At 44.5% G+C, this 27,581-nt stretch overlaps 1 protein-coding gene across 2 annotated transcripts; it reads left to right on the top strand.

The window, feature by feature from the left end:
- The first annotated feature begins 1,574 nt into the window (after positions 1 to 1,574).
- On the top strand, positions 1,575 to 25,252 carry TRMT61A (tRNA methyltransferase 61A). Of its 2 annotated transcripts, none has more exons than XM_084287215.1 (4): positions 1,575 to 1,672; positions 3,972 to 4,336; positions 13,712 to 13,978; positions 23,171 to 25,252. In XM_084287215.1, exons 2-4 carry the CDS (start codon positions 4,006 to 4,008, stop codon positions 23,497 to 23,499), a joined length of 927 nt encoding a protein of 308 aa, XP_084143341.1. In that variant the 5' UTR covers positions 1,575 to 1,672; positions 3,972 to 4,005; the 3' UTR covers positions 23,500 to 25,252. The 2 variants fall into 2 exon arrangements, with proteins under 2 accessions (XP_084143341.1, XP_084143340.1); XM_084287214.1 differs by having other exon boundaries at positions 1,593 to 1,712.
- Positions 25,253 to 27,581: the final 2,329 nt, after the last annotated feature.

Raw genomic sequence — 27,581 nt, forward strand, 5'->3', positions numbered from 1 at the left:
TTTTTTTTTCCAATGCCTAACACAGCTAAATAGCAGGAACTGGCTGGAGCTGCATCTGCTTAACTTCACAAGTGAAAATTTTCTTCCCATTTTAATTTATCATTTAATATGTATCTGCCTAGTAATTATCCACGGTGCATTTTTTTCACACTGGTTGGGCAGCCTGTTGAAAATTACTGATCATTTGCAGTAAACTGAGTGCCTGTGAGAACCATGAGTTGTTGAGTGTCCTAATCTTGCATACAGTCAGGCCCACAGTGATCTGAACAGCAGTTCTTCATGGGAAAGAAAGGCCACAACTATATAAACTATGACAAATGCAACCAATGACACAAAAAAAAATGACACGAAAAACAAGGTAGGTGCAAATATAAAGGCGCAGCAGAGCCGTGATTGCCAGTCAGGAAAACAGCTGAGTAGGAGTCTGCAGTTTAAGAAACCTCTGAAACTGCATACATTATATTTAGATTAGATGAAGGAGAGTTTCATAACTAAGTAACAAAGAGTACTGCAATTATGATATGGGCAGGTCAATAGCATAACAGAAAACATGTTCTCACTGAAGATGGTGTGCAACATTTCCCTTATCCCGAACGAAATCACACCCATTAAAAAACTCACAGGCGGTCATCCAAACAGCTCTCAGGTCAGCAGCGTACATCGGTGGTGTCATTGATTGTGGATGTGTGACTTTTTCTCCACTCTTGTGCGTTACTACTTATTGGTGAACCCTCCAGAGTTATCTGATAGAGACGGGAACGTTACCTGCGTGTCCGAGGTGACTCACATGCCCTGTGCTGTGCCCGCACCCCTCCTAAGCCCGGTGGCCTGGGCTTGTTGGGAGCAGCAGCTGGGGCGATGCTGTCCTCCGGCGCCTCTCCTTGCCTCCCGGCTCCATCCCCACGCCGCCGGGGCACCTACGGCTCTCCACATCACTGCAATCCTAAACACAAGACACGAGTAGGAGTTAGTACAGTGCTATTTGCAGTTTCGGTAATGATTCGGCTTCTCACGAGCCCACATTCAGTTGTGGGTTTCGCCGGCAGCCTTCAGAAACCCGCGCTGAGCGGTCGGTTGGTCGTCAACTGCCTGTCCCTGCACCCGCTGCTCCTCGGGGAGCGCCTGGAACTTTCTGGAAGCCGCTTTGCCTGGAAGACCTGCGTGTGTCGACGGCAAAGGCGGTGTCATTCCCTGTGGAAGGGGCTTCACCCCACAAGCTGTAGCCCTGACACTTTGACAGATAATAAAGACGAGTTCCCGATGGGCTCACAGCAAACCACCAGGGTACAAGCCCCATGGAGGCAATCGGTGTGGGGGGAAAGAAGCCAAAATTGGGAAGAACCACCCAAACCCCCACCCACAGGGACCCCACGAGTCACTTTATGGCCAGGTGTAGGGCAGCCCCACAGCGGGCAGGGACCGGCTGGGCGTCCCCAGCCCAGCCCTCGGGGGCTCCCCTCCATGGCGGGGGGCGCAGCGCTGAGGGGAACCGGGGCACGGGGGAGCGAGGCAGGGCTGCAGGCAGGGCTGGCGGGGGCGGAGGCGGCGGGGAGCGTCAGCAGCCTGCGACCGGGCTGGGAGGAGGCGCTGGGCGGCCACAGCGTGTGAGGAGAGCCCAGCCGGGCCGGGCCGGGCTGGGCGTGCTGGCGGGGCTGAGCCCCGGGAGGTAACGGTAAGGACACGGTGGCCCCGGGGGGACGCCCAGGCAGGAGGTGAGGGCGCTCCCCGGTCCCGCTTTCGCTGCTTCGTTTGTGCTTTGAACCCCTCACAAGTCCGGAACTGAGGCGCTGCACGCCCGAGCCGCCTCCGCCGCGTGTGGCTTGGGTTTGGGGTGTTATCTGTGTGTGTGGCAGCGCCTGCCTTCCTCATCCTCCTCATCCTCCTCATCCTCCTCAGCAGGGGCATCTCCATCGCCGTGGCAGGGCTTAGCCCTGAGGGAGATGAAGGAGCCGCCAGCTCTGCGGCCACAGGGGTCAGGGAGCGCAGAGACAGAGCTGGGGTTTGGTCTGAGCCAGCACAAATCGTTGTAGGGATTCCCTCTGTGGGATCGCCCGGGTCACCGAAGCAGTCGCAGGTGATGTAAAGTTAAGGGGAACCCAGAGGAAAACGCCAACCCCTTGCCACAAGCCACAGGTCCACCTTCACTCTCACTCCCCAGCAGCCTGTGGCAGAAATCCACACAGGCGCACCGTGACACCTGGAAGAGAAAAGGAGGGAGTGTAGCAACAGGGCATTAGGCCCTGCACTCATAACAGAATGGAAAATGACTGAAAATGCATGAAAATAACTGATGTTTGTCAACTGATGTGCTCCATGTCATAGGGGGAGGCAGTGAAGCTACCAGAGCTCCTCACAGACCCCCAGCTTACCCCAAAAATAACCTGCCAGGTGCTGAGAGCTGTCACCGGGGATGTCAGCATCCATTGTTCTGATGAGCTGTGATAAATGTAGTGCTCAAAGGGAGGCAGAGAAATTAGAAGCCAAAAGGAGAATAACTCCTTATTCCTGCAGAAGTGCTACAGGAATGATGCTTTGCTGTAAAAGAAATGGATTGCACTCACACTCTTTCCAAATGGCATTATTCTAAACAAGAGCTGAAAACTACATTTCATAAATAGTATCCAGACTGAGAACTACAGATGTAATTCATGAAAGATTAAGAACATCAATATAATCAGATGGTGCAAGCTATAAAACCTGGTTAAGCATCACTGTACTATCTCACAAAGTCCAGTATGTGTACATTTCTGCATTTATGGGATGTTCTGGCTGTTTCACCATATGTCCAGACAAGCCTGTTCTGCTTTGGTATATGAATACGTGTATTACATGTCATAAGCTTTGGAAGTTTGGGCCACAACCATTTCTGTTTCTCAGTCTCAATGACTCCAGCAGGCGATTTATAAACCCAGCTGCTTAGCAGGAAATTGAACTAAAACAAACATTGGTCAACAAAAACAGACTAGAAAAAAGTTTTTTAGTGAAAACAGTGAAGTAGGTCTTACATGCTCAATACAAAAGCACCCAAACTAAGTAATTATTCCGAAACTAAAATTAGTGCTGGCCTTCATTTCTAACTTCGGGATCACCATTGCCTCATTAGTCAATTCCTTCCACAAATTGATCAACCTGCAGCTTAGGTTGTTAGCTACCTTATCTGAAAAGCAGTGCCAGGTTTTATTGTAAACTGCCTTCCAAGATCGATGTTTTCTTCTCAAAGAAAACAAAATTTAATTGTAATTCTCTAAACAGCTCTGAGAACACGGGACTAAAATGATGCAACTGTGTTTGCATTGGCTTGCAAATGGCTGTTTATGTTCAGTTACAGCACAGATCACTTCCCAGACAATTACTTTGCTCCCCCAATAGCAAATTAAAGGCTGTAATATTGCTTTTTCTTTGTACTTAGTCAAATTCATACCTAAATTAATGTGGATACTACCTTTATCTTATCTCTAAAGTTTCATTTGGAAAACTTTCAAGCAAACTTTTGCTAAGTGGTCCTAATAACTAGTGACTGATATCCAGGCAAGTAACCATTGTCTTATGTTGCAAATAACCAAGGGGTGAGTCAACAGAAGGAAATAAAAATTACCACTTAACACCATACTCTGAGAGCTTGTGAACTGGAAGTGAACAGACTGCTGAAATTGATACTACCTTGCAAGTTTCCCAGTAGCATTGTGGAGCAGGCTGAGTAAATTATAATGTATTTGGTAAATTTTCTTTTAAATGTATCGTATAATGCTACAAATACTGGTTATATGCAAATCAGTGGGATCTTTCCATTGATTTTAATTGAATAAACAGTGTGGCAGAGGGAGGTCCCTCAGTTTCATGGAGTTCTCTTGCTAACATCTCATTTGCACAGTGTGTACTTTTTTATATATTGGGGAAAATAAAGTAACTTGTCTGTACTTACAGCCCTATCACGATACCGTAAAACTGTCTTGATGTTTATTCCCATTTAGGTGACAGCCAGCAGCCCACTACAAGACTGTCACAATGAGTTTTATTGAATATGGAGATACGATAAAGGATGGTGACACAGCTATTGTGTTCTTGGGCCACGAATCCATGTTCCCTGTGAAAGTCCAACATGGGACCGTAACTCAGACCAAGTACGGGGTCATCCGGCATTCCATGGATCTCATAGGCAAGAAGTATGGCTCCAAAGTGACCTGCAGTAAAGGAGGATGGGTTTTTATTCTTCATCCAACTCCAGAACTGTGGACTATGAATCTTCCGCACAGGACACAGATTCTGTATTCCACTGACATCTCTATAATCACCATGATGTTAGAACTGAAGCCGGGCTCCATAGTCTGTGAATCAGGTAATAATTAATATGTTGAAATCCTTTATTAAGGGCTAACACCAACACTTTTCATGAAAAACAGGCTTAACTTTACATTTTGCAAAAAGTCTTTTTTTTTTTTCCATTGTGGTGTAATTTTCCCAGCCTACACATTGAGTAATTCTATTTAATTTGCACGTGGTATCAGCTGCTGTTTCTTCAACAAGCGATACTACTTCAGTGTGTTGGCCTTATGTACGTGTATACCTTTGAGTATGCGATTAATTCATCTTCTTAAAATAAATACATAAACATTTTTCTTTCCGTTCTCTAAAACTGTTAAGCACTTCAAAAACATTTTCAAAATATATTATTTGAATCGAAATCCAGACCTTGAATTATAAGTTAGAGATAAAACAGTTGAGGTGAAGTAGTAAAAGGCTCTGAAGATGAGAGGTTGAACTCTGGTAATAAGGGAAATAAAATGTCAATACATTCACCATGTGATACCACGTAAGTACATACATTTCATCGTTTTCTTCCCAAGTGTGATCCACTTGTAGCACTTCAACTGCATGCAAAACGCACTGGAGTTCTGTGATATAATGGATGATGCATTCATTAAAGTCCTGTGTTGTGTTTCTAAACTTGGTTTAGTGTATTGCCCCTTCCATGATTTTGCATAATTCGCAAGTAAGGAGGAGTTAAATTTCATTTAGATGGATATTTTCCTAGTTAATACAGTTTAAAATAATGCCTTCATGGTTTTATTGCTGCAGGCAGTATGAGGCTTGCTTGATTTGATCATGTTTCTCTAGTCTGGGAAAAATATGAACTGTAGAGAGTTTGTCCTCATTTTTTTTCTGGCTGTTTACTTGGAGTCTTTTTAGGAAGCAGTCCTACATGCTTCCTTCTGTAGCAAAGGATCTGCATGATGGGGTTGTACTGCACCGCATTTACTTGCATTTAACATTTCCTGTTCCCACCCGTGCATAATTTTGGGCAGCTTTGGGTCCAGAATGGCTGCTTTCCAGCACAACCGAAATACCATTTATCTCTGCGTCCAGTTACACCCGCTAATAAACAGGGGGCACATAGAGCTGGCTGCTGTGTGCTGGCACTTGAAAGAGGCAGAGAAACCTCTGGTAAAGTGGCCAAGCCCTAATGTATTCATAATTCAGTTTGTAGGGCGATTACATGGTTCTGGGGCTGTCATGGAAGTAGCAGTGTTGTTCATTGTGCAGGTCTTTACCTCCTCCCCTCCTTGCTGTGTGGGAAGAATAAATACAGAACATTGGGCTGGGGAGATGTGAGTTGCTGCACGTCCTGCCTCACTTGGGACAGGTGAATGTTAAAGTACAGAGCTGCACATAAAATGTTTTCAGTAATGTCAAAGGTACCTCGATGAAAATCTTTAAAAGCTCATTTATCTAAACAGCTAAGAAATGGAAACACTTGGTGAGGTAACCAGTCCAGATTGCCAGAAATGTTATGAGTCAAAAGTTGTAGCTGCAAACAATCCTTTTGCTAATGGGAAACTGTCCCCAGGTTTATTTTAATGTCTGTGCTGTTCTAATGAAAGTATTTTAACTTCAGCTTTCTAGGACAAGTGGACAGTTTTACTACTGCAGTTGAGCTTGTTGTGTTTGTATTGCCTGAAACATTCACTGTACGTGAAGAAAAAAGGAGCATTGTGTCGAATTCATCTGGTTAATCTTGAAGCAAGAACTTTACTGCAAATTTGCACACAACTGACCAGAAGTGGTGATTTGAATTAAAAAATTGTACGTGTATTGACGACAGGAGCCTCCTGTGTGATGATGTAACCTACTTTGGTGGCATCCAAAATTAGACTGTGTTCAGTGATCCAAAATCATTAGTTCTAGATTAACCTCGCGTGACCTAGAAGGAGTTAGCCAATGATGTTTAATAGGAACAAGACAGGAAATCTGGCCTAATAATGACATTTGAGTCTGCTTCCTCCCATTGCTGCTGGCTTTAGATGTATCTTGAGCATTAATTAGCATGGAGGTCTGTCTTTTTTGTTATCTGAACACGTAGCTGCTGTAGGGATGGGCAAAGCAGGCACAATAAACAGGCCAGGCTCTTTTCCCTGTGTCTTAGAACTGTAACAGGAATGTAACCAGGGCAAGCAAGCAGAATTGTGGAGTAATCTGCACACCTGTGTTAAGTACGGGTGGATAAAGTAAGGTGAAATGTCCTCTGTGTCGTGTTCGAACACTGGGAATTCCAGTATACGTGAGCTTTTGTGTGTGCTTAGAAGAAATCAGGAAAACAACCAGAAGGCTCAATTTGGTGTTGCTTCAGTTGTGCAGTTCAAATTGATTAGTAATGATTTGTCACAAGTGATATAAACATATTAATACAGTTTTTACTATTTTAATTATCTCTAATAAATACATAAAGAGTAAGCTTGTCAGCAGCACATGCATAATTAAAGTGATCCAAGCATACTCTATTGAGGCTATAAGGAAACTCAGCATCTGCCCGATGTTCCATGATGGAGGCACAGGAATATGATCTGCTAATTGCTAATTTATGACAGTATGCTGAGATTTTAAAACCATTATCGCTGTTGTTGGAGCTAAGATCTCTTGAAAGTATTGGTCCCTGATATTTGGAATTGACCTCCTGAAGGAGTCTTTAGCAGCCCGATCTTTCCAGAATTAAAGGGTACTTGAGATAGCTGCTAAAATACCTGCTGTGGGTGGCCTGGTAGTATGAAACTTTCATTCTCATCAGGTAACTCTGGTCTTACTTGTGTTCTTTGCATGCACAAGTCCCTGTTTAAATAAAGGAATAAACAGAGTCTTTATTTCGTGCCACCACACTCTCTAAAACTAAACTTGATGTCAACTTCCAAGGCAAGGCTATTCTCAGCCCAGTGATTACAGCTGCCTATAGGATAATAACCCCATTTAACAAAAGAATTTGAGGTTTTGAAATTTATTTTTATACTACATTGGTACAAATATGAAACCTTTCAGATGCTTTGGCCAAACCAAAGTATGTAAAAACTTTTTTTTTTTTTTCTTTTTCCTTTTTTTTTCCCAGTGACCACTTACATAGGCTTTTTTGCTGTCCTCTGTCCCTGGTAAGACCTAAACAATTATCTGTCCTAACCCTCTGAATTACCCTGGAAATGCAGTACAGCACTGTGTAACCTTGCTTAATCTGATAAATCTAAGAATTATTTTGGCTTCGACAGAGCGTTGTATTCAGACAAAATGTAATTTAGTCAAAAGTATTCAAACCACCATCCCACTGATCCGTTAGCACTCAACAAAATCAGACTCACATGAGCAAAAATGTTAATTGGATTTTTTGCTTCCCTCCAGCTAAATCCCAAATTAAAAATTGCTAAACCCTGGTCACTGCCACAGAGCAATGGATTTCTGAAGCCACAGACAGGATTTCTGAGGGCTGAGGGCAGTACCCTGGGTCCTCACGGCTTCTTTGTGGAGGAATAACAAGAGCCCCTGGCTAGTCTTACACTAGAGCTTCTCCAAAACAGTTATGAAATTTTCAACCTCATGGTCTGAGTATAGATTTTGTTAAGAGTACGCTCATAAAAAAATAATGAGGACTTAATGATTAATGGGTACTTAATAAATGATTAATAGTGTATTGTGGAGTCCCAGCAAGTCAGCTGTAATGCCCTGACTCCTCTGACTTTTTGACAAACACTGCTCATGTCTGCACCATCTCTGTGGCAGAAGTGCAAGTAAACTGTTTGCAGCTGTATCTTCTGTGTAAAGTGCAGACCAAAGCTTTGTAACTATTAATTTGATTTTGGAACATACGCTAATTAACTTTATAATGTCTCCCCCATCTACCTCTTAGCAGCTGTTCACCTTAGAGTGAGAGAAGAAGTCAAAAACCCGATCCTGGTGTGACACCTTTTGAAGCAGAAGAAAGGCCTCATCAGGACACGTCAGAGAACATTGTATTCTCTCGGCATACCAAAGACCTAAACCAAAACTGGGGCCACTTGAGGCATCACTCTGATGTATGCAGCCTTGCAGCAGGGCTGCAGCTGATGAGAAATGCTGTTCATGCCCCAAAGTGTTTGTTTCCAGACTTCCAGGCTTGCTTTCATCTTACCGTTTCACTTGGCTACCAAGTGCATTTCTCCTGCAGCTCCAAACTGCACGATGCTACGCCCGTTTTGCAGATCTCCCCATAAGGAGCTCCGACTCTTGAATCTCTAAGAGCAAATTCTTTTCAGTCTTTACATTCCCATTCCTTTTGTAGGCAATGCCAGTCTTAAAAACTTGCACACTGTTAGCGCCCCGACTCCTGGATCTGGTCAGTGAGCAGTGGCCCTCTCTGGCCTCCTGCTTCCTAAGATGCCTGTTTTGGCAGCGTGTCCTCAACAGACAGGCAAGGGAAAGGGCTAATCTCCTTCCTTGTCATTCTTTCCCTCCCGCTCCTCTTCCCTCCCTCCATCCCAGCTCTTGCTGTCTCTCATTTCTGCCACCGTTTATGCCTTTGACTGTCTTCACGGTAAGATCTCTGGGTTAGCTTCCATCAGATGCTTAATATCTCTTTATATATTCGCTCAAAGTGATTAATGACTCCCCTGTTACATAAACTTGTCATGAACAGTGAGCAGTCTTCCTCTGCTCTGCCTTTCTTGACAGATCCTAGCTGTGGAGTTGTTAGCTCTGTCTAAAGATTAATTTTTCTCTGGGTTTGAGGCTCCATCCGTTCTCGTGGCTGACTCATGACCTCTCTTACTATTTGCTGGGTTTAAGCGTGGTAGCTAGGAGACTAACACAGCAACACTGCCATTGTTTTGTTGTATTTGCCCATTTTAGAATACCTTGAGTAGCCAAATACTGCACCACATACTTCAGTTCTGTTGAAATATCACTAGGCACTGTATTGATCCAGTATTTAATAGCTCTTCATAGTTATCACTTTTCCTGTTTTCAAGCTATATGAACTTCAGGGTGCACTTACGAGCTTCCCCAGCTTTATTCTGGATTACAAAGCTGCCGTAATAAACTCAGCAAGTATTTTGAAGGTGCACAGCTCTAAACTTTATGGGTTATAAATCACAATGTGTACTTTTTTTTAAAGAAAGTAGTATCCATGAAGAGAAATCTGGGGGGAAGGCAAGCCAAGTGATAGCTTGCACTGAGAAAACGTAGTGGAACACAACATCAGGTCTCCTGTGTCATAGCATGGCTGGGATCGCAGGAGTGTAGGCAAATATCCTTTGTAATACAAAAACCAGACTGAACAGAAAACAGTGTAAAAATGTGCTCTCTTGCTCAGCTCTCAGTCAAGTGCTGTGTTTGGGTAACACTCGTCTGTGTCTTGTCAGTGTCCTGATGTGCATCACTCCAGTACTGAAATAGCAGGTGGTGGTTTTGAAGGGGTCAGATGTTGGCTGCAGCAGCTTTGAGAAGGTGAGGAATGATCTTAACGTGGACATTGCCTCAAGGTGGCTGAAGTGTGTGAAGGCTTCTTTGTGGAAAACCTGTCACTTGAATAAGCAGAGAGTGGGAAGAACAAATCTTTTTGAGGTCAGGAGAATGATCGAGTTCTTCGTCTGATCAATACTTTGCTGTCTCTAATTCAGAAGGAAGTATCAATAGGCACTGAGCTGTTGTTTCACCTCGGTGTCCACTTGTTAGGATATAAATCCTTCTAAAACTGCTCTGGTTTCCTTGTCTTGGGAGAGGGGAGAAACATTCCCCGGAGCTCAGATGAGCCTGGGAAGGGAAGAACAGCACGTTGCTGTATCTGCAGGGCCACTAGCCAGCTACCCATGGTTTTAACATGGGATCTTAATTCATGCCTTTGGACTGAGATGGGCTGCTTTCCTGGTCCACATCCTGATTCCCCGCATAGTTCTTCTTCCTCAAACCCTGAGCTTTGAGCTTTGAGCATAGCCTACTGTGGACCCTGTGGCGTCTCATTAAATGCCTACAATGCAGATGTCTGCTTTTTGACCGAGATGTTTAAAGTCACAAAAATCAATGTAAAAGTGCATTGTACTTTCACAAGTCATAGGTGCAACAGCCAGGGTGAGATTCACAGATCGTGTTTCTTCATCTAAATGAGCTCTAAAACGCCAGCTGTGCTGGTAAGGATTCCTTTGGTACAGTTTGAGTTGTTCCAGTTTTACCTCTCTTGCAGAGCCTTTTCATGATTAATTTGCTCTAGTTAAATGGCTATTGTCCTGTGGTAGAGAGCAAACGGTTTCTCAGGCTATTTATAGTGCAAACTGCCAGAAAGGCAAGTATCCTGCTGTAAAAATTCTTGCCCTACCTTCTGCTTTCAGGGCCAAATCAGGAACAGGCATTTCACTGTGCCCATGAATGAAGAGAAATGAAAATACTGAAGTCCATCCACTTCTTAGCTTGCCTCTTCTGATAGAAATACTCATTTGGGGCATTCAAGGTTTTGTTCTTTTGTATGCAGGTAATTCAGCTACAGTATTTCAGGTTTGGTAGAGTTCTTCCAGTCCATGTTTTCAGCAGTGCTCCTTACATTTTGCTGCTTTCCTGGCAGGTGCTGTATCATGCTAGGGCTGCCTTTCATTTCCCAAGGAATTCTGAACCTGGCTGGAACTTATTTCAGGCTGGTGCCTAGGTGTCACGTGTTGCTGAACCCTGCTTTTTTCTACAGTGAATTTGAAATGAGGACAGAGAGAAGTTGGAAAGGAATTGAGAAGGTGGTGAGAAGATTCGGATGTTGGATGTTGCAGATTTGCAAGGGAGGAGGTGAAAATAAACGTTCATTTCCCCATCTATAACAGCACAGAAACATACCCCTGCCTTCTACAGACAGTGCTGACTGGGTTTTAGGAAACTGGGTCTGGGAACTGCCAGACCCTTGGTGAGGATACTCTTGATGAACCACAGCAAACTATCAGGCACACGAGAGTTGAGGGTCTTCGTTATTTCACAGGATTGGGTTCAGAATCCCCGGTCTTTTGAAGAAAAGAAGAAAATTTGCAATGGTGGGTGATTCATAGCCATCTTCTTTGTTTCCTGCAGTTTTGAGAGTGTTGTCAAGGAGAAGGCAGGCAGCATCTTCAGAAATACTCTCATTAGTGATGTTAGCGTGATAGAATTTGATGGAGTAAAGTGTGATCCATGTGTATTATTCTCATGTTTGCAGCAGCCCAGTCAACAACAAATAGTTCCTGGCAACCTTGTCTAACAAAAGCTCGGTCTGTGAGGCATGCCTGCAAGCAGTGACTTCCAACATCCTGTTTTTGGTTCTGGTTTTGGCTTGGAGTGTTTATGGATTAAAAAAAAAAAGAGTAACAGAAAATAAGCCAAAACATCTTAATGGGATTTCCTTCCAGTATCTTCTCTGGTGTTTTTAAAAGCTAATTTGAAAGTAAAGTGATTAAAAATGTGAAAGAGTATGAACAAGGAAATCGGATACACGCGCAAGCTGCCTCTCCTTTCTGCTCACATCCCAGCTGTGCTGACAGACCTTCTGCTCGCTCTTCCAGATTAGCTGAGAAGGATGCAGAAAGCGGGCAGCATTACCCGTTTGAAAGGTAAAATAATCAAATTTGGTGAGGTTGCAGAAGTTCTCAGCTGTGCAATCTTGCCTGCTGGCCTGAAATGGAAAGGCAGAATTTCGGTCATTTTAGCATCCCATGGGCATCGCTGCTTTTATCGTTAGAAGACAATCAATGAGATGCTGTTTCTTTGCTATGTAAGTATATCAGAGAGTTTTGGCAACCACGTGGCTGCTGTGATACCATTGCTTGTTTTGAACAGGGAGAATGCCGACGTTTAGAGCTGACAGGTGCCGTGAGCAGTTTTCCACATGTGCACACAGAGCTGCCATTTGCCTTTTGTTTGCTTTAATCCTGGCACGTATGCATGCATTTTCACGTTAAATAAATGTTTGTGCCACAGTTTCTCTCTTCCCTTGGACCTCTTTGGGGCCAGTGCTGAAATTGTAGGTCCTTCTCTGCCTAATCTGCCCCATTAGAGCTGGGGGAGTTGCTGGCCTGCCTGCTGGGGTCACAACCCTCGCAGAGGGGAGCCGAGGAGCGGTGCCCATTCTGCAGCTCATTTGGTTGATCCCATGGCAAGCACGGGCCCTGAGCTCTGTTTACAGTCTGAACGGCTCCCTTTTCAGAGCTGTCAGATTAAATGCAGTGCCACAGCAATATTTCTCCCCTTCTGTGACTAGAGGGAAAGAGCCTTGGATCTGTCAGTAAACTCTGACTTCCTGTATGGTTAGGGGAAGTATTGCTCCAATTAAGCAGCACACCAGCCTCTGTGTCCCCTAATTAACTTCCTCTCCGCAGTGTCTAAGCTTTCTTTGCTACTGCTGTACTTCAGGTTCTGTCTTTAAAAAAAAGAAAAAAAAACCTTCTAAAATCTATGCTAGTTAAAAGAACTTGCTTCAGGCTGAAATACAGCCTGAACCGTCACTGAAGATAGCTAGAAATAGATTTTCTTTTTACAGGAGAAATGTGCTTCCAGTACAGAATTATAAATCAATAAACACGGATAATTTGGGGTAGCTGTGGGGTTTTGAGTTTGGGGGGTTATTCTGCTAAATGCCATTTCAGTGAGTAATTTGCAAGGCAAATTGGTATATGGGTGTTTTTTTTTAGTGAAATGGTTATTAGTCATTCATCTAGTTAATACGCCAATGGATCATTAAAAATAAGTTTCCTAAATTATCAAATTAAAACAAGAAAAAAGTTTGTCTTCATAGTTAGCCCCTCACTGTACATGGTAATTATGGACAGTTGCAGGTACGTGGTGGCTCTCGTTAATCTCCATGAAGGTTGTGCAGGCACGTGGATAGGTAAGTCACTTGAGTAATCAGCTCATTTGGTCAGTGTGGCTGCAAGGAGCTGAAGGCCTTAGTTTTGGATAGTTCCAGTGTGAGCCGAGGGTGCCCAGAGTCTTAAGAGGCAGTACACATGTCCATGCAAAAAATTTGGCCTTTAGGACCAGTAGGGTTTTCAAACACAGACCCTTGCCAACGTCTCTTCTTTGTTCTAACAAAGTTTGAGGTTTTGAAAATGCTCAACTTTGCCTTCATCTCTTTTTACACTAGAAGAGTCTGGCACTTTAAGAAAAAAGTATCTCTGGTTTATTTTCCTGAATGTTTCCTGTTGGGTTTGATCCCTCCTGTCCTGTTGTGGTTCTTGTTAGAGCTATAGTTGGCCCTTGGCATTGTTTTAAATAATGCTTTGAGGACCCTGAAGACAGTTTACTAGATCATTCAGTCTCCTTGTTGGGGAAGGACTGCTCTCTTTCAGTAGTTTAACCAAAAATTTGTGTTCATTTTGGTTTCGAGTAGTGTTCCAAGCAGACGGACTGATGGAGAAGACCAACATGCTAACGTGGAGCACTGTCAGAAGGCATTTCACAAGCTGTTTTTCTTTTCCAGGTACAGGCAGCGGATCCCTCTCCCACGCTCTCATCAGGACAGTGGCTCCCACAGGGCACCTGTACACGGTGGAGTTCCACCAACAGCGGGCTGAGAAGGCCAGGGAGGAGTTTCGGGAGCATGGGGTGGAGCATCTGGTGACTGTGACCAACCAGGACGTCTGCAAGAACGGGTTTGGTGTCTCAAACATTGCAGATGCTGTGTTCCTAGATATTCCGTCTCCATGGGAAGCCATAGGACATGCAAAGGCAGCGTTAAAAGCTGAAGGTAACCGCACTGATCTCTTTTTAGGAAGTACTGTGCATGCACACAATCTCTGCCTCAGAGCTATATGCTAGATCTGCTCCTTTCCATTGTGTGATCGCTGTTCTCAAATGTCAGTCTGTAGGCATTTCGAAGGATGAAAAACCTTCAAAAGAGGTCTGCGATTTGCAGCAAAAGATTTGAAAAGAGCAGAACAACTTTTTCCTACAAGCCTGTGCTAGCTGCTACAATTAGCAGGGGCAGGTTGCTTAAAAAAAAAAAAAAAAGGAAAAACTTTTTTAAAAAAAACAACACAACACGTTTGAAGCTTTGTCAAGTGCATTTTGCTAGATCTGAGCGTGTGTGGGCAGCAGCAGCAACAATGAATGCTGAAAGCAAATTTCTTTGGCACTTCAGTGGAAAGGTGTTTGTATAGAAGGTGTTCAGAAGCACTTTACATCAATCATTGCAGATTTGGACCTATTTAACAGAGCTTTCCATTGGTAATGTTAAAGAAAATGTGGTTGTACTTAAATATGCTTGCCAATTTCTGCCTTAAATCTCTGCTGTTGGAGGTAATGAGAAGTTTGCCATTGGTAACAGTAGGAACTGAACATAAAGGCTGTTCCAGCTTGTGCCAGCTATTCCTGGACAGTGACAGCAGGTGGGAACTGCTATTGAGCAATTGGATGGCTTTTTTCAGTTTATAATAAATCTTTTCCCTATTGAAAAATAAACTTCAGTGAACACATCATTCTTTTATCCTGGAACAAGTTTTCCCCTAATTATTGTTCTAACATTGTAGCAGCACTGGTGTGAATCTGCGCTAACGTAGGCCAGGCTGCTCCCAGCTACAAAAGTGGTGTTGCTAGTGAAGGAAGTGTAGGGAGCAGAACCCAGCCCCGTGCTGGGACATGAGTTTAGTAGAACACTGACTTCAGGTAAATTGCTAGGTCTTCCTGAAATCACAGAATTTCAACTTATTCTTAAGGGTCACTGAATGTGCACTACTTTGCTGAGTCAGGACCAACCCCAGCATTGGGCTCCCTCTGGAAAATTTTCAGGAAAGCTTTCAAATACCAACGTAATCCATTCTTTCTTTTAAAAGTAAATAAATAGAGACTCATTAGCACTCTACCTGCAAGGGTTACAGCTGATTTTGTAGCTGCTTTCCAGTGTGTCCTGGGAAGAAAATAATTTTCACTGCGCTGTACAATGTCCTTCCCATGCTCAAATTATCTAATCTAGTGAGCACAACACTCAGCTGACTTCCCAGCTTAGAAGGCGCTGCATTGCGCAGTCCAATTTGAATTATTTAAGTGGTGCATGTTTAGAATACTAAGCAGAGCTGCTTGAGCAGCTCCAGGATTTGAATCCCTGTCTCACTTCAGCATTTGAAATCCTAGAAAAGGATTTCTGTACATTCTAAATCTGGCCAAACTGGCCATATTCTTTGTCTATATTTGCCTGTGCTACAAGGTTACATCTGCTTAGCCAATATAAAATATATTTTAAAACTCCGTATTTTTATGTTTGTCAAGTGGCATCACACATGTTAGGTACCACTCGAGAGGGAAAGCTGCTGATCCTTGCTGCAGTTTTCACTGCAAATAGCCACCAGTGTCTGAGACCTGGTGTAGGTCTATGGCTCATCTTCTGTGTTTCATAGTACCTGGTTGAGCCGTGGAGCTTTTGTTTTGTTTTGTTTTTGCATAAAAACAAAAGCTGTTTTTTTGTGTATAGTCAATTGCAATAGCAGTAGATACAAACTTACACATGCCTCTGTTTTATTCCAAATCATGTGGGTAGTATTTGTTTGTTTGTTTTTGGTTGGTTGGTCTGGTTTTCTGTTTTGCTTTGTTTTGTTTTTTTGTTTGTTTTACTGCTGTAAAATCTAAAATATGATAGAAGAATACTGTAAGTGCTTCTCTTTCCCTACTGCCAGCAGATTATTTCATAGTGCTCCTTTGTTTTGTTTTTAAGTAGTTAAAGCTCTTCTGCAGTAAGAACAGTTTGTGCATGTACTGCTGATGTTCACGGCTGTTCCAAGGGTTAGTATAATGATAGGGCATCACTGGAGGAAAGGAGTCGTTCCATTCTTTTCCCTCCATGCCCTCTCACTCACATCTGGACAGGGTCACATTGTGGGTTTTACTGCGATGCACAATGCTAATATTGCAGCTGTGCTGCCAGACAGTGGTCATTCATTCCCCAAAGTCTTAAGGTGCTTAGAATGAAGTCAGGGCTAAAGAAATGCAATACGTAGCATCAGCTAGCCTCCTCTTTAAAACCACACTGTTCATTATGGAGTTTTCAGCTGAGACAGCGTGTAAGAGAGAGTTCTTAACCTTAACAAATCCTTATCAAATCAGTATTTTCTCTCCTACTTAGGCTCAAGATCCTGAATCTTGCAGCTCCTAGTAGGCTGAGTGCTAATGATCCTCTTCACAGGGTACGCTTATCACTCACGTTATGCCTTACAGTAGGCTGTAAATGTGCTGCTTACAATAGCTTGGCCTCCCATTTAAAGCACTGCCAATTTGTGAAGAGCTAGAAGGATAAAAATGCACAGAGAGCTTGTGACTAGAAGGTTCTTGTTCCCTAGTGATGCGCTCTGCTGATGATGTTCAGGCTTGCATCTCAGCTGCATCCTTCTGTGCTCATTTCACCAGTCACGCTTTCAAGCAGAAATGCTGCTTGTAATACCTCTCAGGCACTGCTGCACTGCAGAACTTGCCTTCATTCCCAGGCTTGCACTGTTTTCCTTTAGGAGCGTCAGCTGATGAATGTGTTTCTGTAGTCATGGCTGCTCTTCGCGTTATCTGACCTTGGTGGTTTTGCAAAGTTGCTGTTAACCCCTTTGGGCTTATTTAAAACAAAAAAAAAACACAATGGGGAAAAAAAAAAGTGAGGTAACAAACATATCCTACAGTTCTTAAATACCCTGAAACTTTTGACTCAGTCATCTCACAGCTGAATACTGTAGTGCTTTGATTATAATTCTGCACCCACCTACTCCGCTCTCATAAATATTGCCTATTTCTTCCAAGGCCGTGGAAGATGATGCATTTGTGTAATAATTTTCCTACAGGTCTTAAATTTTCAGATAGGGAGATGGAAAAATACAGCCATATATTAGGCTGGATGGGCCTCTTGCATTAATAAATCCGTCCTTGGTGGTGCTTAAATTAGCAGTCTGAGTAACAAACGTATTACAACCACCCCTCTGTTATTTCCATTCTTTATATTAACGATATTACTCTTACATCCAGACTTTCCACTCCCTTTTAAGTGTCATAAAGCCCATGAATTATGAGCTTGTCAAATTATGATCCATGGTAGACCATGTGAATCAGGTAACGTGGTGCTGGCAGATCTCCCCCAAAACTCTGCGGGGGAAGTCCCCTCTGACCACCTCCCATATGTATTTTCCTGCCATCACAGAAGCCCTTCAGCAATGCTCTACTCTTTGCTGTTGCTTTTTATTTCCAAAGTCTTTTGTTTGTTTTGCTTGTTCACAGTGGAGTTAAAACAGGTAGGTCTTGCTTACAATTTTTGCTCTAGCACAGCCATCGATTGTTGTCCTAACCTGCCGGGTTTGGTTCTTACAGTTGATGTATAAGCAAATAAATAATATCTCATCCTCCCAGCAGCCTGTGGTGTAGGTAAGGCATTGCTTGGTTTTGCTAGTTTCAATTTTCATTTGGGCTGGCCTCCCTCCTCCCCTGAGCTTTCAGGGAATACCAGTTCCATGTACAAAGCCTCACTGGCTATTTTTCTTGAGGCCCAGAGGTTATTCACGGTCCCGTTTTTCAACCACCCAGGTGTGGCTTGGAGGAGCAGCTGAAATCCCCAGCCACAAGTCTCAGGGTAGGGAGAACCCCAGGCTGAATGACGCCGAGAGGGCAGCGACACGAGGCCGGTGCTGGCTGGGCTCAGGCTCCCTCAGGAGCACGCAGGGGATGTGTTAGGGCTGGAAGTGGAGCCTTGCAGTCTGGCATGCTGTCTAGACTGCCTTCCTCCACCCATACAGGTGGTACTCAAGGCAATATCAATGCTTCTGACCACAGGAGATTGTTTAGGGGTAAATGGATGAAGCCATGAGTGCTTGCAAAATTTCATCACCAGCCTTTACTAGTGTGGCACCTGCTGTGATTTGAAGGAGACTTCACTCAAGGTGAGGTTAAAAATCCACTAACTAAATCGAAACAGCCTCTCAGTGTTGAGGGGGCGTCTGGTCAAGAGCAGAGCTGCCCCACTAGAGTCTGCTATCTTCCAGCTCCCAAGCACGGGCTGTTTGCTGGGCCAACCCCAGTTTTGTGTTGTTGGAGGGCATTAACCTAGCTCAGGTCTGTCAGGGATTGTTGGGTCAGGTGCCCACAATGGGTCTGGCCCCATACCCAGAAGCAGAAGTGATTCTCTCACGTGTGAGTCCAGCAGGATTCCTGCATCATAATCCATGTTGTGGAAGGCTGACCCAAATCGCTGGCCTTTGCACAGCTTGTAGGAAGTAGCTGGGGATGAAAGGAACCTTAAAGGAAGTGTTAGGTTTTATTCCCCAGTTTGGAGCCAACTGATATTTAGTTTTTGTACATGCTTTTGCCAGCCTGGTCCCAGTGAGCAGGAATGAATTCCTCTGGAAGGATGTACCTACAAACATGGAGGTTAAGGCCACATTTGCAGAAAAACACATCAAGCTCCTATTAATGAGCTGGCAAGTGATTCGGAGAAAATTTTCTTTTCTGAATCAAGAAACATCCTTTAATTTCTTCCGACAGCCAAATCCTCTAATTTCACTTGTCAGGGAAGCTACATCAAATCGCCCACGAGCACACTCACTTAAAGGACGTTCTGTCCCCTTTTTCAGAGGCAATATTTTTAGCGTCCTACTAGCTCAGAGTAAATGCCATGGTGATGCTGCTCGGTGACTCTTCTTGCCTCGCCCCTACATAATGTTAATGCCTGTGTCGTCTTTTTCTTCCATGCGATCTTTGTAACGCAATCTTCCAATTACCACGATGCACTGAGATCCCAAAACGCAGAGCTGTGTTCTTTTACCAGAAATAAAAATGCTGTGCTGTATTCCGTACGTCACGGAATCGTTTCCAAAATTATGGGCTCCAGAGCTTAATGGTGCTGCACTACATATGTTCTTTTCACATCCTCTGAATAATACTGTGACGATGAAAAAACCTAGCAGAGAGCTCGTGACTCATGCTACAACCTGCAGAAGAGAGGGTACGTAACTTGGACGCATGTTTTCGTGTCATGAGTTGGAGTTCTTGTCAGCTGGGCAGCACTACCAGCTTTTCCATACTGGAAACCTACGGCAGAGTTTAGCTGAGTAGAACTGGTAGAGATGCCAGTCCTTGCTCAGACAAACCAGAAGCCAAATTGCTTGTTGGAGTTGCCCAGGAACATACCAGGAACTGCTCTTGAAAGAGGAGCAACTTTCAAGGCACTGATCTCTGAGATAGCAGGGTGTGTCCCGTGATTATGAGTTAGATACTGTCTGTTCCATGTTTTAAAAATGTACAGTGCTATGTAGATGCAAATCCTCTGTTATTTCCCCCCCCTTCCCTTAAGCTCTCTCCTCTAATTGTTCCAATTGTACTTTAATTTTCATACGCTTTTGACCCTGCTGCTGGTTACAATGACTGCCAGGACTGTGTGGGCTCATTTCAGCCTACAGATTCAGGAGGTTTAACCTCTCCATTAAATGTTTCAAACTCACTCCCTGTAAAATTGAAGGTGGAAAAAGAAATTTAAGTCTTTAATACAGACTCATTATTCTCTTCTCCTCAACTGTAGCACTTGTCAGATGCATTATACATGAATAAACACATTTTTAGACAGCTCTTCAGATCAAAAAGCTCACACAGCTTCCCAATGTGAACAGGATTAATCTCAGATAATTACTGTATCAATTTATGATGACACACAGATCTCATTAAACAAATTTAGGAATGGTAGCTCTCCGAAAAGGAGAGCTCTGAGAGAACACGAACCTGGTTTGTACTCAGAAGTCTGAGTTCAGTTGTTTTTCCTGCTCTCTAGTCTAGTCTACCCCTTTGTCATCCGCAGACAGCGCAGCATTCCCCAGCGAGCTGAAAGGGAGGCAGTACATGTCTTTTCTTCCTTCATTAAGGAATCCTTGGCACGGCAAGACAAAGCACTGCATATTCAAGCCCTTTAAGCCCTAAATGCCTCTTGATGTGTAAAGGACAAGAGGGCTCTCAGAGAATCTGAGCATTGTGAGTGCTGAAATCTAGATTTATGTCTGTTTGGTGGTTGTGACAGAACGGGTTGTGACAAAAAGGGTTGTGACAGAAAGGGCCTAGCTGGTAATCCTGCAGGGGTGCAGAGGGCAGCCTGCAGAGAATTCAGAAGCATTTGGGCTGCTGAGGACAGCATCGCTGCTCCTGGAGCAGAAGAGCATGTCCTGCTCAGTGCTTCCTCTTGCTCAGAGTCCACCCTTTTGCAACTCATAAAGCATCGTGTTAATTGAAGCTCCCCAAGTCTTTCTATTTTAGGCAGTCTCTGTTAAGTCTGGAGCTGCAATTTCAGTTTTGCCTTCCAGCCTTCTGCTAATTGCAGCCTTCCAACCTTTTGTTAACACCTGCCTAATCAGACACGTCCAGCCTGCCAGTCAAATCCAGCCTGCGGATGGTGTGGGGAGGAGAAAGCAGAGGACACCCCCTTCCCCCTTTGCTGCCATCCATAAAGACAGATGCTTGGGGGTTCTGCTTCTAAGCTGTTTGTAGGTATATTGGTTTGGGAGGAACGCATAATAATAACCAAAACAATAGGTGCTAAGGGGAAAAAATGCAATTGAAAAAGCTAATAAAACCCACTCAGTTATGTGGAATACCAGCTGTGTTACCCTGTTTTATCACTCTTCATACCTGGGAATCTCCCAGCAGTGCAGTAAGTGAAATAACTTTCCTTTTGCACCTCCCACCTGGAGATCAGCTATTACAAGCAAGAACTTTCTTCTTCTCTACGAAGTGGCTTGAAAGCCCATTTTCTGTACCCCTGCTTCCCCCAGGCAGTCTGCCTTGCAGGAGGGCAGCCTGATAAATCAGCACCAAGTTTGGTGCTGACGTGCTGCAGTCAGCTGACGGCTCTGAGGCAAGATGAAGGTTGCTCGGGCTTTAATTGAAGGCTCGACAAGAACCGTAGGCGGGCCTGCAGCTTGTATTGCAGCAGTGCGTGCAGGCTCCTTGCTGCTCGGTAAATCCACAGCATGTGAACTCGAAAGCCTAAGGATGTCTTGAAATCCTTGTGGTTGGAACAAATAAGGAGAGCTGCCGTACTGTAAATGTAAATATATTTCCAGTTTTTGTTTCGGTGCAAAACACCAGAAAAGCAAGGCGTGAATGAAGTAGTAGTAAGTCTCTGATCTCCCCACAAATTCTTTCTCTGCAGACAAAGAGTCGCTGTGAGCTGACATTTAGCTCAGCTAGACGTTTGTTCAGTTCCATACACAGTAAGAACGCAGCAGCTTTCTAAATAACCTGTGTGCATTATAGTAGCTTTCTAATTATGTAACGGGAATTTCTTCTTGGGCTTTTCTCTTTTGCATCTACAGACGTGGCAGAAATGTGCTCTGCTCTGGCCAGAAGGGACGAGCTGTTGGATTCAAAACCGTTCTGGTAGCCCTGGCCACCCTGCTAAACACAGAAATCTAATTTCACGGGAGCTAGCAGACTGGGCGTGCAATTAAATTGGCATCACCAGAGTTGGTTAATAATGACACATACCAGCATTAATTTTGCAGGTGATTATTAGATTGTTTTTTAATTGTCACTCGGGGGAACTACTTGTCCAGGGTGCTTTGTTCTGAAGATGCGTGATAAGAACCCTTGGCTGCAGAGACTTTATTCCAGGACTAAAATTAATTCCCTGTTAGTGTGTGGTGGATTAATGGTCATGGAAAGTGTTCTTCCCCAATCAGTACCCAGCACATCAGTGCTGCACAGTAACTGGAGTGCTGCACTGACGCTTTCAGACCTGATGCTTTCTTTTTTTAGAGATATGACTTTAGAAACGAGAAAGGAAAAAAAAAAGGGGGGAGTATGAGATAAAGCAGACTTCGTGTAGTCCCAGCATAGCCTCTATTTTTAGCAGGAGGCTTTGCTCTCACTTGCATGGGTTCTTTAACTGCTTAGGCAACTGGTGTTGGAAGGCTCGACTGGATGAGCCTGGGAGAGGGCTGGGAAGGAATGCAAATCAGGTCAGCAAACATTTTCATCTAATTGTACTAAGTGAAACAATAGCTGAAGCTGCATTGTCCAGCTCTCCTTCCCCCAGCACAAAAGCTTTTCAGGAAGGGCAGTCGCCTTGTGGGACGCTGTGTCCTGGGAGAAAGCACATGCCCTGGCTTTATGGCAGACAGTGTCCTTATAATTCTTTGATCTGATTTGGCTGTGGCTTTTCAGAGTAAATCTGAATCCTTCTATTCTCAGCTGCTAAGGTGACATTGGAGCCAGCAGAAAGTTGTAGGGGGCCTATTAGTTCTCCCTATTTAGAATCAAAAATGAGCCATGGGCAGATGAGGAGACGAGTGTTAGTTTATCACTTAAAAACCTTTCCTAGAGTTTTGAAACGTTTGCTGTGAAACTGCCCGATGTGCTATCCAGTAAATTTTAATGCTCGAGAGACACGCTCGTCATCTTGACTAAAAGGGTAAAGTCTTAGCAGCGCTCCTTCTATGGCCTGGAGAGATTACTTCATTCTGTACACGCATACCATCGTCCTCAAATAAACACAGCCGCTTTTGTCAGGGTGTGTGTGCACGCACACTTATATTCTAATGAAGGCGACTCTGTACAGTGTGTGAAGAATGACTTCTGGCTTTGTGTAGGTGCCAACGGCAGCTCAGTGCCTCGGTCCAGAGTAGTGGGCAGTGGTTCGAAAGGGATCGACGTTAACAGTTCTATCGTGAACAAATGTGATGGGCAGCACTGTGTTTGGAAGATGAATGAATCTGCCACTGCAATTTTTGAAGGGTCTGAAGCATCTTGTAAAGTCATCCGTGTTTGATTTTGACACTTTTAAAACCCGCACAGTTGCCTCACGAAGATTTTTTCGGAATATTCACACTTCTGTATAACAGTATTTTTATGTGCAGCTGAGAGGATTCAAAAAAAAAATAGAAAAAGTGCTTCGTTTTGGTTTTTACCCTCTTTTTCCACTTCCTGCCTTATTTTGTAGGTGGCCGCATCTGCTCGTTCTCCCCCTGCATTGAACAAGTCCAGAGAACCTGCCTAGCAATGGAGGAATATGGTTTCACAGAGATTAACACCTTGGAAATTCTGCTCCGAGTGTACAACGTAAGGACAATTAGCTTGCAAATCCCTGACCTTGGAAAAGCAGCCGAGGATAATTCTAGCGCTGGCTTTGACAGCAGCAACCCATCAAACCAAGGTAGCCCCTGCACTAATCTGCAGCAAGGAACTGTGCAGTTCAAAAGCGGCGTGCCGCAGAAGGAAATGGTCGGTCACACCGGGTACCTGACCTTTGCCACCAAGAGCCTCTTTTAGTCCATGGCGAGTCGGTGCAGTTCGGAGTGCTTTGTGTGTTTGTGTGTGTTTGCTGTTTTCATGGTTCCTTCTTGTAGGGCATCCAAGTTTTTACTTGTCAGGGAATTCCATATATAGTCAGATTTGGTTGGAATATGCTTTGTTTAAATAGCACACAAGCATTAAGCAGAGCAGCATTAAGGGAATGCTGGAACTCTGGAACCGTGCTCCACTTGCCATCAGAAAGGAGATAAATTAATAGGGAAGGGCCATTCACTGGAATCTGCAGAATAAAGATCCCTCCTGATAAGAAAGTAAAACAAACAGCATACTAATCACAAATAAACTGGGATTTTTTTCTTCCTCTTTATTGAATTGTTTTCCTCGTTTTATGTTTTTATTTTTTTCTGAGCACCACTAGATACATTTTAAAAAAAAAAAAGATCTTCTCTTTTAACACACTTTCACTAACTAGTGTGTGCGTTTTTCTTAGGAATGTGAAAGTGCCTCCTTGCTTCGTTTTAGATATGAAAGTTGCAAGGTCATGTGTTTGCCAGCATGGCTGATCACAGAATCAGTGTTTCCTTGGAGCAGAGTTCAGCTGCACAGAGGGTTATTGGCAGCGCTCAGGAGCACAGCCTCTTACTCCATTCTGGCATCTGCAAATCATTTCGGTTACACAGAGGTCAAATAAGCGTGCTAATTGTTGGATTTGGATTAAAATAGAAGATTGTGATCGATTTGTAGTAGAAATTTGGACCTGGATTTGTACTGTAATCGTCTAATAAATCATCAGCTGTCATTGTTGATGAGTCCACTGTGAAAATTCACTGAACGGCTGGTTCATGTTACCCCAACAGCTCTTTGTAAGCAGTGTGGCTGAGGTTCAGTTTGCTTGGTGTTATTTGTGCATTATGGTGTGTTATATTCCTGCGGCTGAATGACAGAAGTGTTGCTTTCGGCAGGATTTCTGTCTCCAAATTGCAACAATAATGCAAACTTAGAAAATCATCAACCAGCTTTATTTAGTAAGGTTTTAGACTTTTACTCTTCCATTTACTCTTCAGTCTTCCATATAAGGCTGGTGGGTGTGATGAACTTTTTGAATGCTGGATTACATTTTATATTCACGGAGTAAAATAATTATGCAAATATATGAAGTTCCTTGTTGCTTTCTTTTTAATGAATTCACAAATATTTTTGTTCCAGCCTCTATTTGGCTGCGCTTTGCATTTGGTACCTGAATATGGTGTAGGAAAAGTAACTGTTCACGAACTGCTGCCTGAACATTTGAACCTGATATCCCTCCCCCATTCCCGACAAAAATAAACAAAGCTAAGCTTTTAACGTGTTATAGCAGAATGCTAATCCATAACGGTTTAAAGAAAGCTCAACCGATCACGACAGCAAAGATAAACTGCTGAGCAGATTAAAGGCAGAAAGCAATTCTGTTGGAGTAAATCAGTTATGTAAGTAGGCCTGCTATTGTCGCTTTTCTCCAGAAATTAAGTGGAAGTTCTGCTTCTACTGCTGTGGAGGTCCTCCAGGAAGGCACGCAGTGAACTGCTAACATGGAGCTGTTTGGGAGCTGTGTTACGTGTACACGTGTGCACCTTTGGGTGTGCTTAAACTGCAGCCACAGAAGTAATACTAAAGTACTCAGGTAAGCCAGAAGAAAGCATGAGGAAATGCAAAGTTGGTGCTACCAGAGCATTCTTAACTCACCTGAAGGTCATCCTCACTTTCTAACAAGTGCAGTCCCCGAGCTTCACTAGGGATAATTCCAGCCTTAGGCTTGATTCCTTTTTCCGACAGACTTTATTTTAAAATAGTGTAACACTAAGGACTAAAGAGGAACAAAGTCACGTTTCTGTCTTACAAATAGACATGGAATGGAAACACTGATGCGTCTTCATGGAGCTTGAAACAAGGCTGGTGCTTCTTTGCTACAAAGCCCAATTCAAAACCCCTTGAAATAAACCATTGACTTTGCACGGTCCCATATTGATTTGATCCCTGCTGAGGAAGGGCAAGCATTGCGTAAGAGGAGGATTTAATTTCTGTCTTTGCAATATTAAAAAGGCTTCTGTGTTTTTGTTGCCAATCAGGGCCACGGCCAGCACCACACCGCTTCCTGCTGTTGCTTTGTTGTAGGGTCGCAGGGAGGACCCCACGCTGTCCAGCATGGGCGGCACTGTGCTGCCAGCACCCTGCTGTCTAATTCTGCTTAGGATCACCCGTGTTTTACATTCTGCCTCTAATTGCTGCCAAAAGTGGTAAATCAGAAGTTTTTCAGTGGGTTTTTCCTGCCACGCTGGGGGAATCTGCGTGGGCCGCGCTTTCAAAGACTCATTTCTCCTTTTAATGCATTTTAGTCCAGTCTAGAAGGAAACATCTCTTCTTCCTGACCTGACACAGTTCACTCACACGTCGTCAGGCCTCACATTTTCACTGCTGGCTCTGCGCCTGGATCCCTCAGCTGTTGTGGACAAGCACCAATACACGTCTCTGCTTGACAGCCAGGTTCGACTTGTCCCGTTGTGCTCCATGCCCTACAAGCCAGCAGTCTCAGGCACCTTGCAACCTACAAGGCAAACAGTCATGACTAAGACAAGGCTTGTGAAACACTGAGAGGCCTGCTGTTGTTCACTGTTTAGCCGTGCTTTAATTAAAGTATTGCAGATCTCTATCTCATTGTGGTTGTTTCCTGCTTACCTGTTAGCACACAGCCTTCCCTCTGATCAGAAATCCTGCTGGAGAACCTTAAAGGGATAAAGTAGCAAAAATGCTCTGAATTTCCTCTTTTCTCAGTGTCCTGCTCTGAGCTCTCCGTAGGTGCTGTGGGATACATGATGGTGAGGAGATGGCTCTTGCTGGGAAGCGTTCCAGAGATGAGGGTTCTGGTTCGCTTGCTCCCTCGAGAGCACATCTGTGCTCCATTAGTCCTGGTGAGCGGGACGACTGCGGAAGTCAGGGTGACCCAGGGAGGCGGGGGGCTCGGAGATGCAGCGAGCCTCGCAAACACCACCGTGCACCCCAGCAGAGCCTGCATCACTCAGGTGCACAAGTGCCCCGGGCAGCCCGCATCTTCGTGCCTTGCCAGCTTCCTTCTGAACACAGACTGGGACAAATCTGAGCTCCTGCACTGCCGTATGGCGGTGGTGAGTGCTCCAAGCTCACCTCTGGTGCCAGCGGGAGCAGGGCAGGCTCAGGAAAAGAGGGCTGAGAAAAAAGTTGCTGGGCTCTCAGAGGCCGTTGCAGGGCTCCACCTCGGCTTCTGCTTGCGCAAGGATGAGCGAGGCGCCATGAGAGCGAAGTGGGAGAGTCAGCATTGCATAACCATGATGTTACACCAAAGGTACGTGCAGCTGTGAGCTCCTCGCGGGGAGGAAGGGGGTTACTCCGCTACCAGCAAGCTCTGTCTGTGTCACCACGAGGGAAAGCGTTCACACGCTGCTGGCCTCCTGAGTGCTCCTGAACAACTGTGCTGTTCGGATGCCAAAACACAGGAGCCAGATTGTGTTATTTCCTTTCTCCCTACACGACGGCTTCTGAACTGGAATGAATCGGCATCAGTATCGGTGCAGGGAACAAATAAACCTTGAATGAAATTGCCACACAAAAACAATCCTCCTCGCTGGCATTTACCTGCATATCTCCCCCAGGAGCTCTGCGTCCCCTTGGTGGCTGTTGAGGACACGCTGTTCTCTGCAGGTGGGCAGCAGCTTTCAACTGGTCAGCTGGCTGATACACCGATAGAAATAAATGCAGAAGGCTGTGCTGGCCTGTGGGAGTGTTTAATTGTGCCTCCGTGTTCCTCACCTGGCTCCTAGGGCAGACAGCCTGCTGGGACGTGGGCCCTTCCCTTCCAACTCAGAGCTAGCAGAGCACACACGCATGCACTCTGCCTGGTGCTGCAAGGTGACAGAGCTCACAGCCAGGTTTTTGGCAGAGGCAGGCATTCCTCATTCAAGCTGCTGAGACCTCAGCCTGGAGTTATTTCAGTGGGGGGGTGTTGATGCTGAATATCATACTCCTTTCTGGTGCTGGAGAGGGAGATTTGCACGAATGGTTCCCCTGGAGCTGCAGGGAAGTGTTCCCAC

The sequence above is a fragment of the Netta rufina genome (assembly GCF_964035555.1).
Source record: "Netta rufina genome assembly, chromosome: 5".
Classification (NCBI taxonomy): Eukaryota; Metazoa; Chordata; class Aves; order Anseriformes; family Anatidae; genus Netta; species Netta rufina.

Coding starts and splice junctions, on each gene's coding strand:
- TRMT61A (XM_084287215.1), top strand. CDS start 4,006: ATGAGTTTTATTGAATATGGAGATACGATAAAGGATGGTGACACAGCT. Junction 4,337..13,711: donor CTCCATAGTCTGTGAATCAG/GTAATAATTAAT, acceptor TTTCTTTTCCAG/GTACAGGCAGCGGATCCCTC. Junction 13,979..23,170: donor GGCAGCGTTAAAAGCTGAAG/GTAACCGCACTG, acceptor CTTATTTTGTAG/GTGGCCGCATCTGCTCGTTC.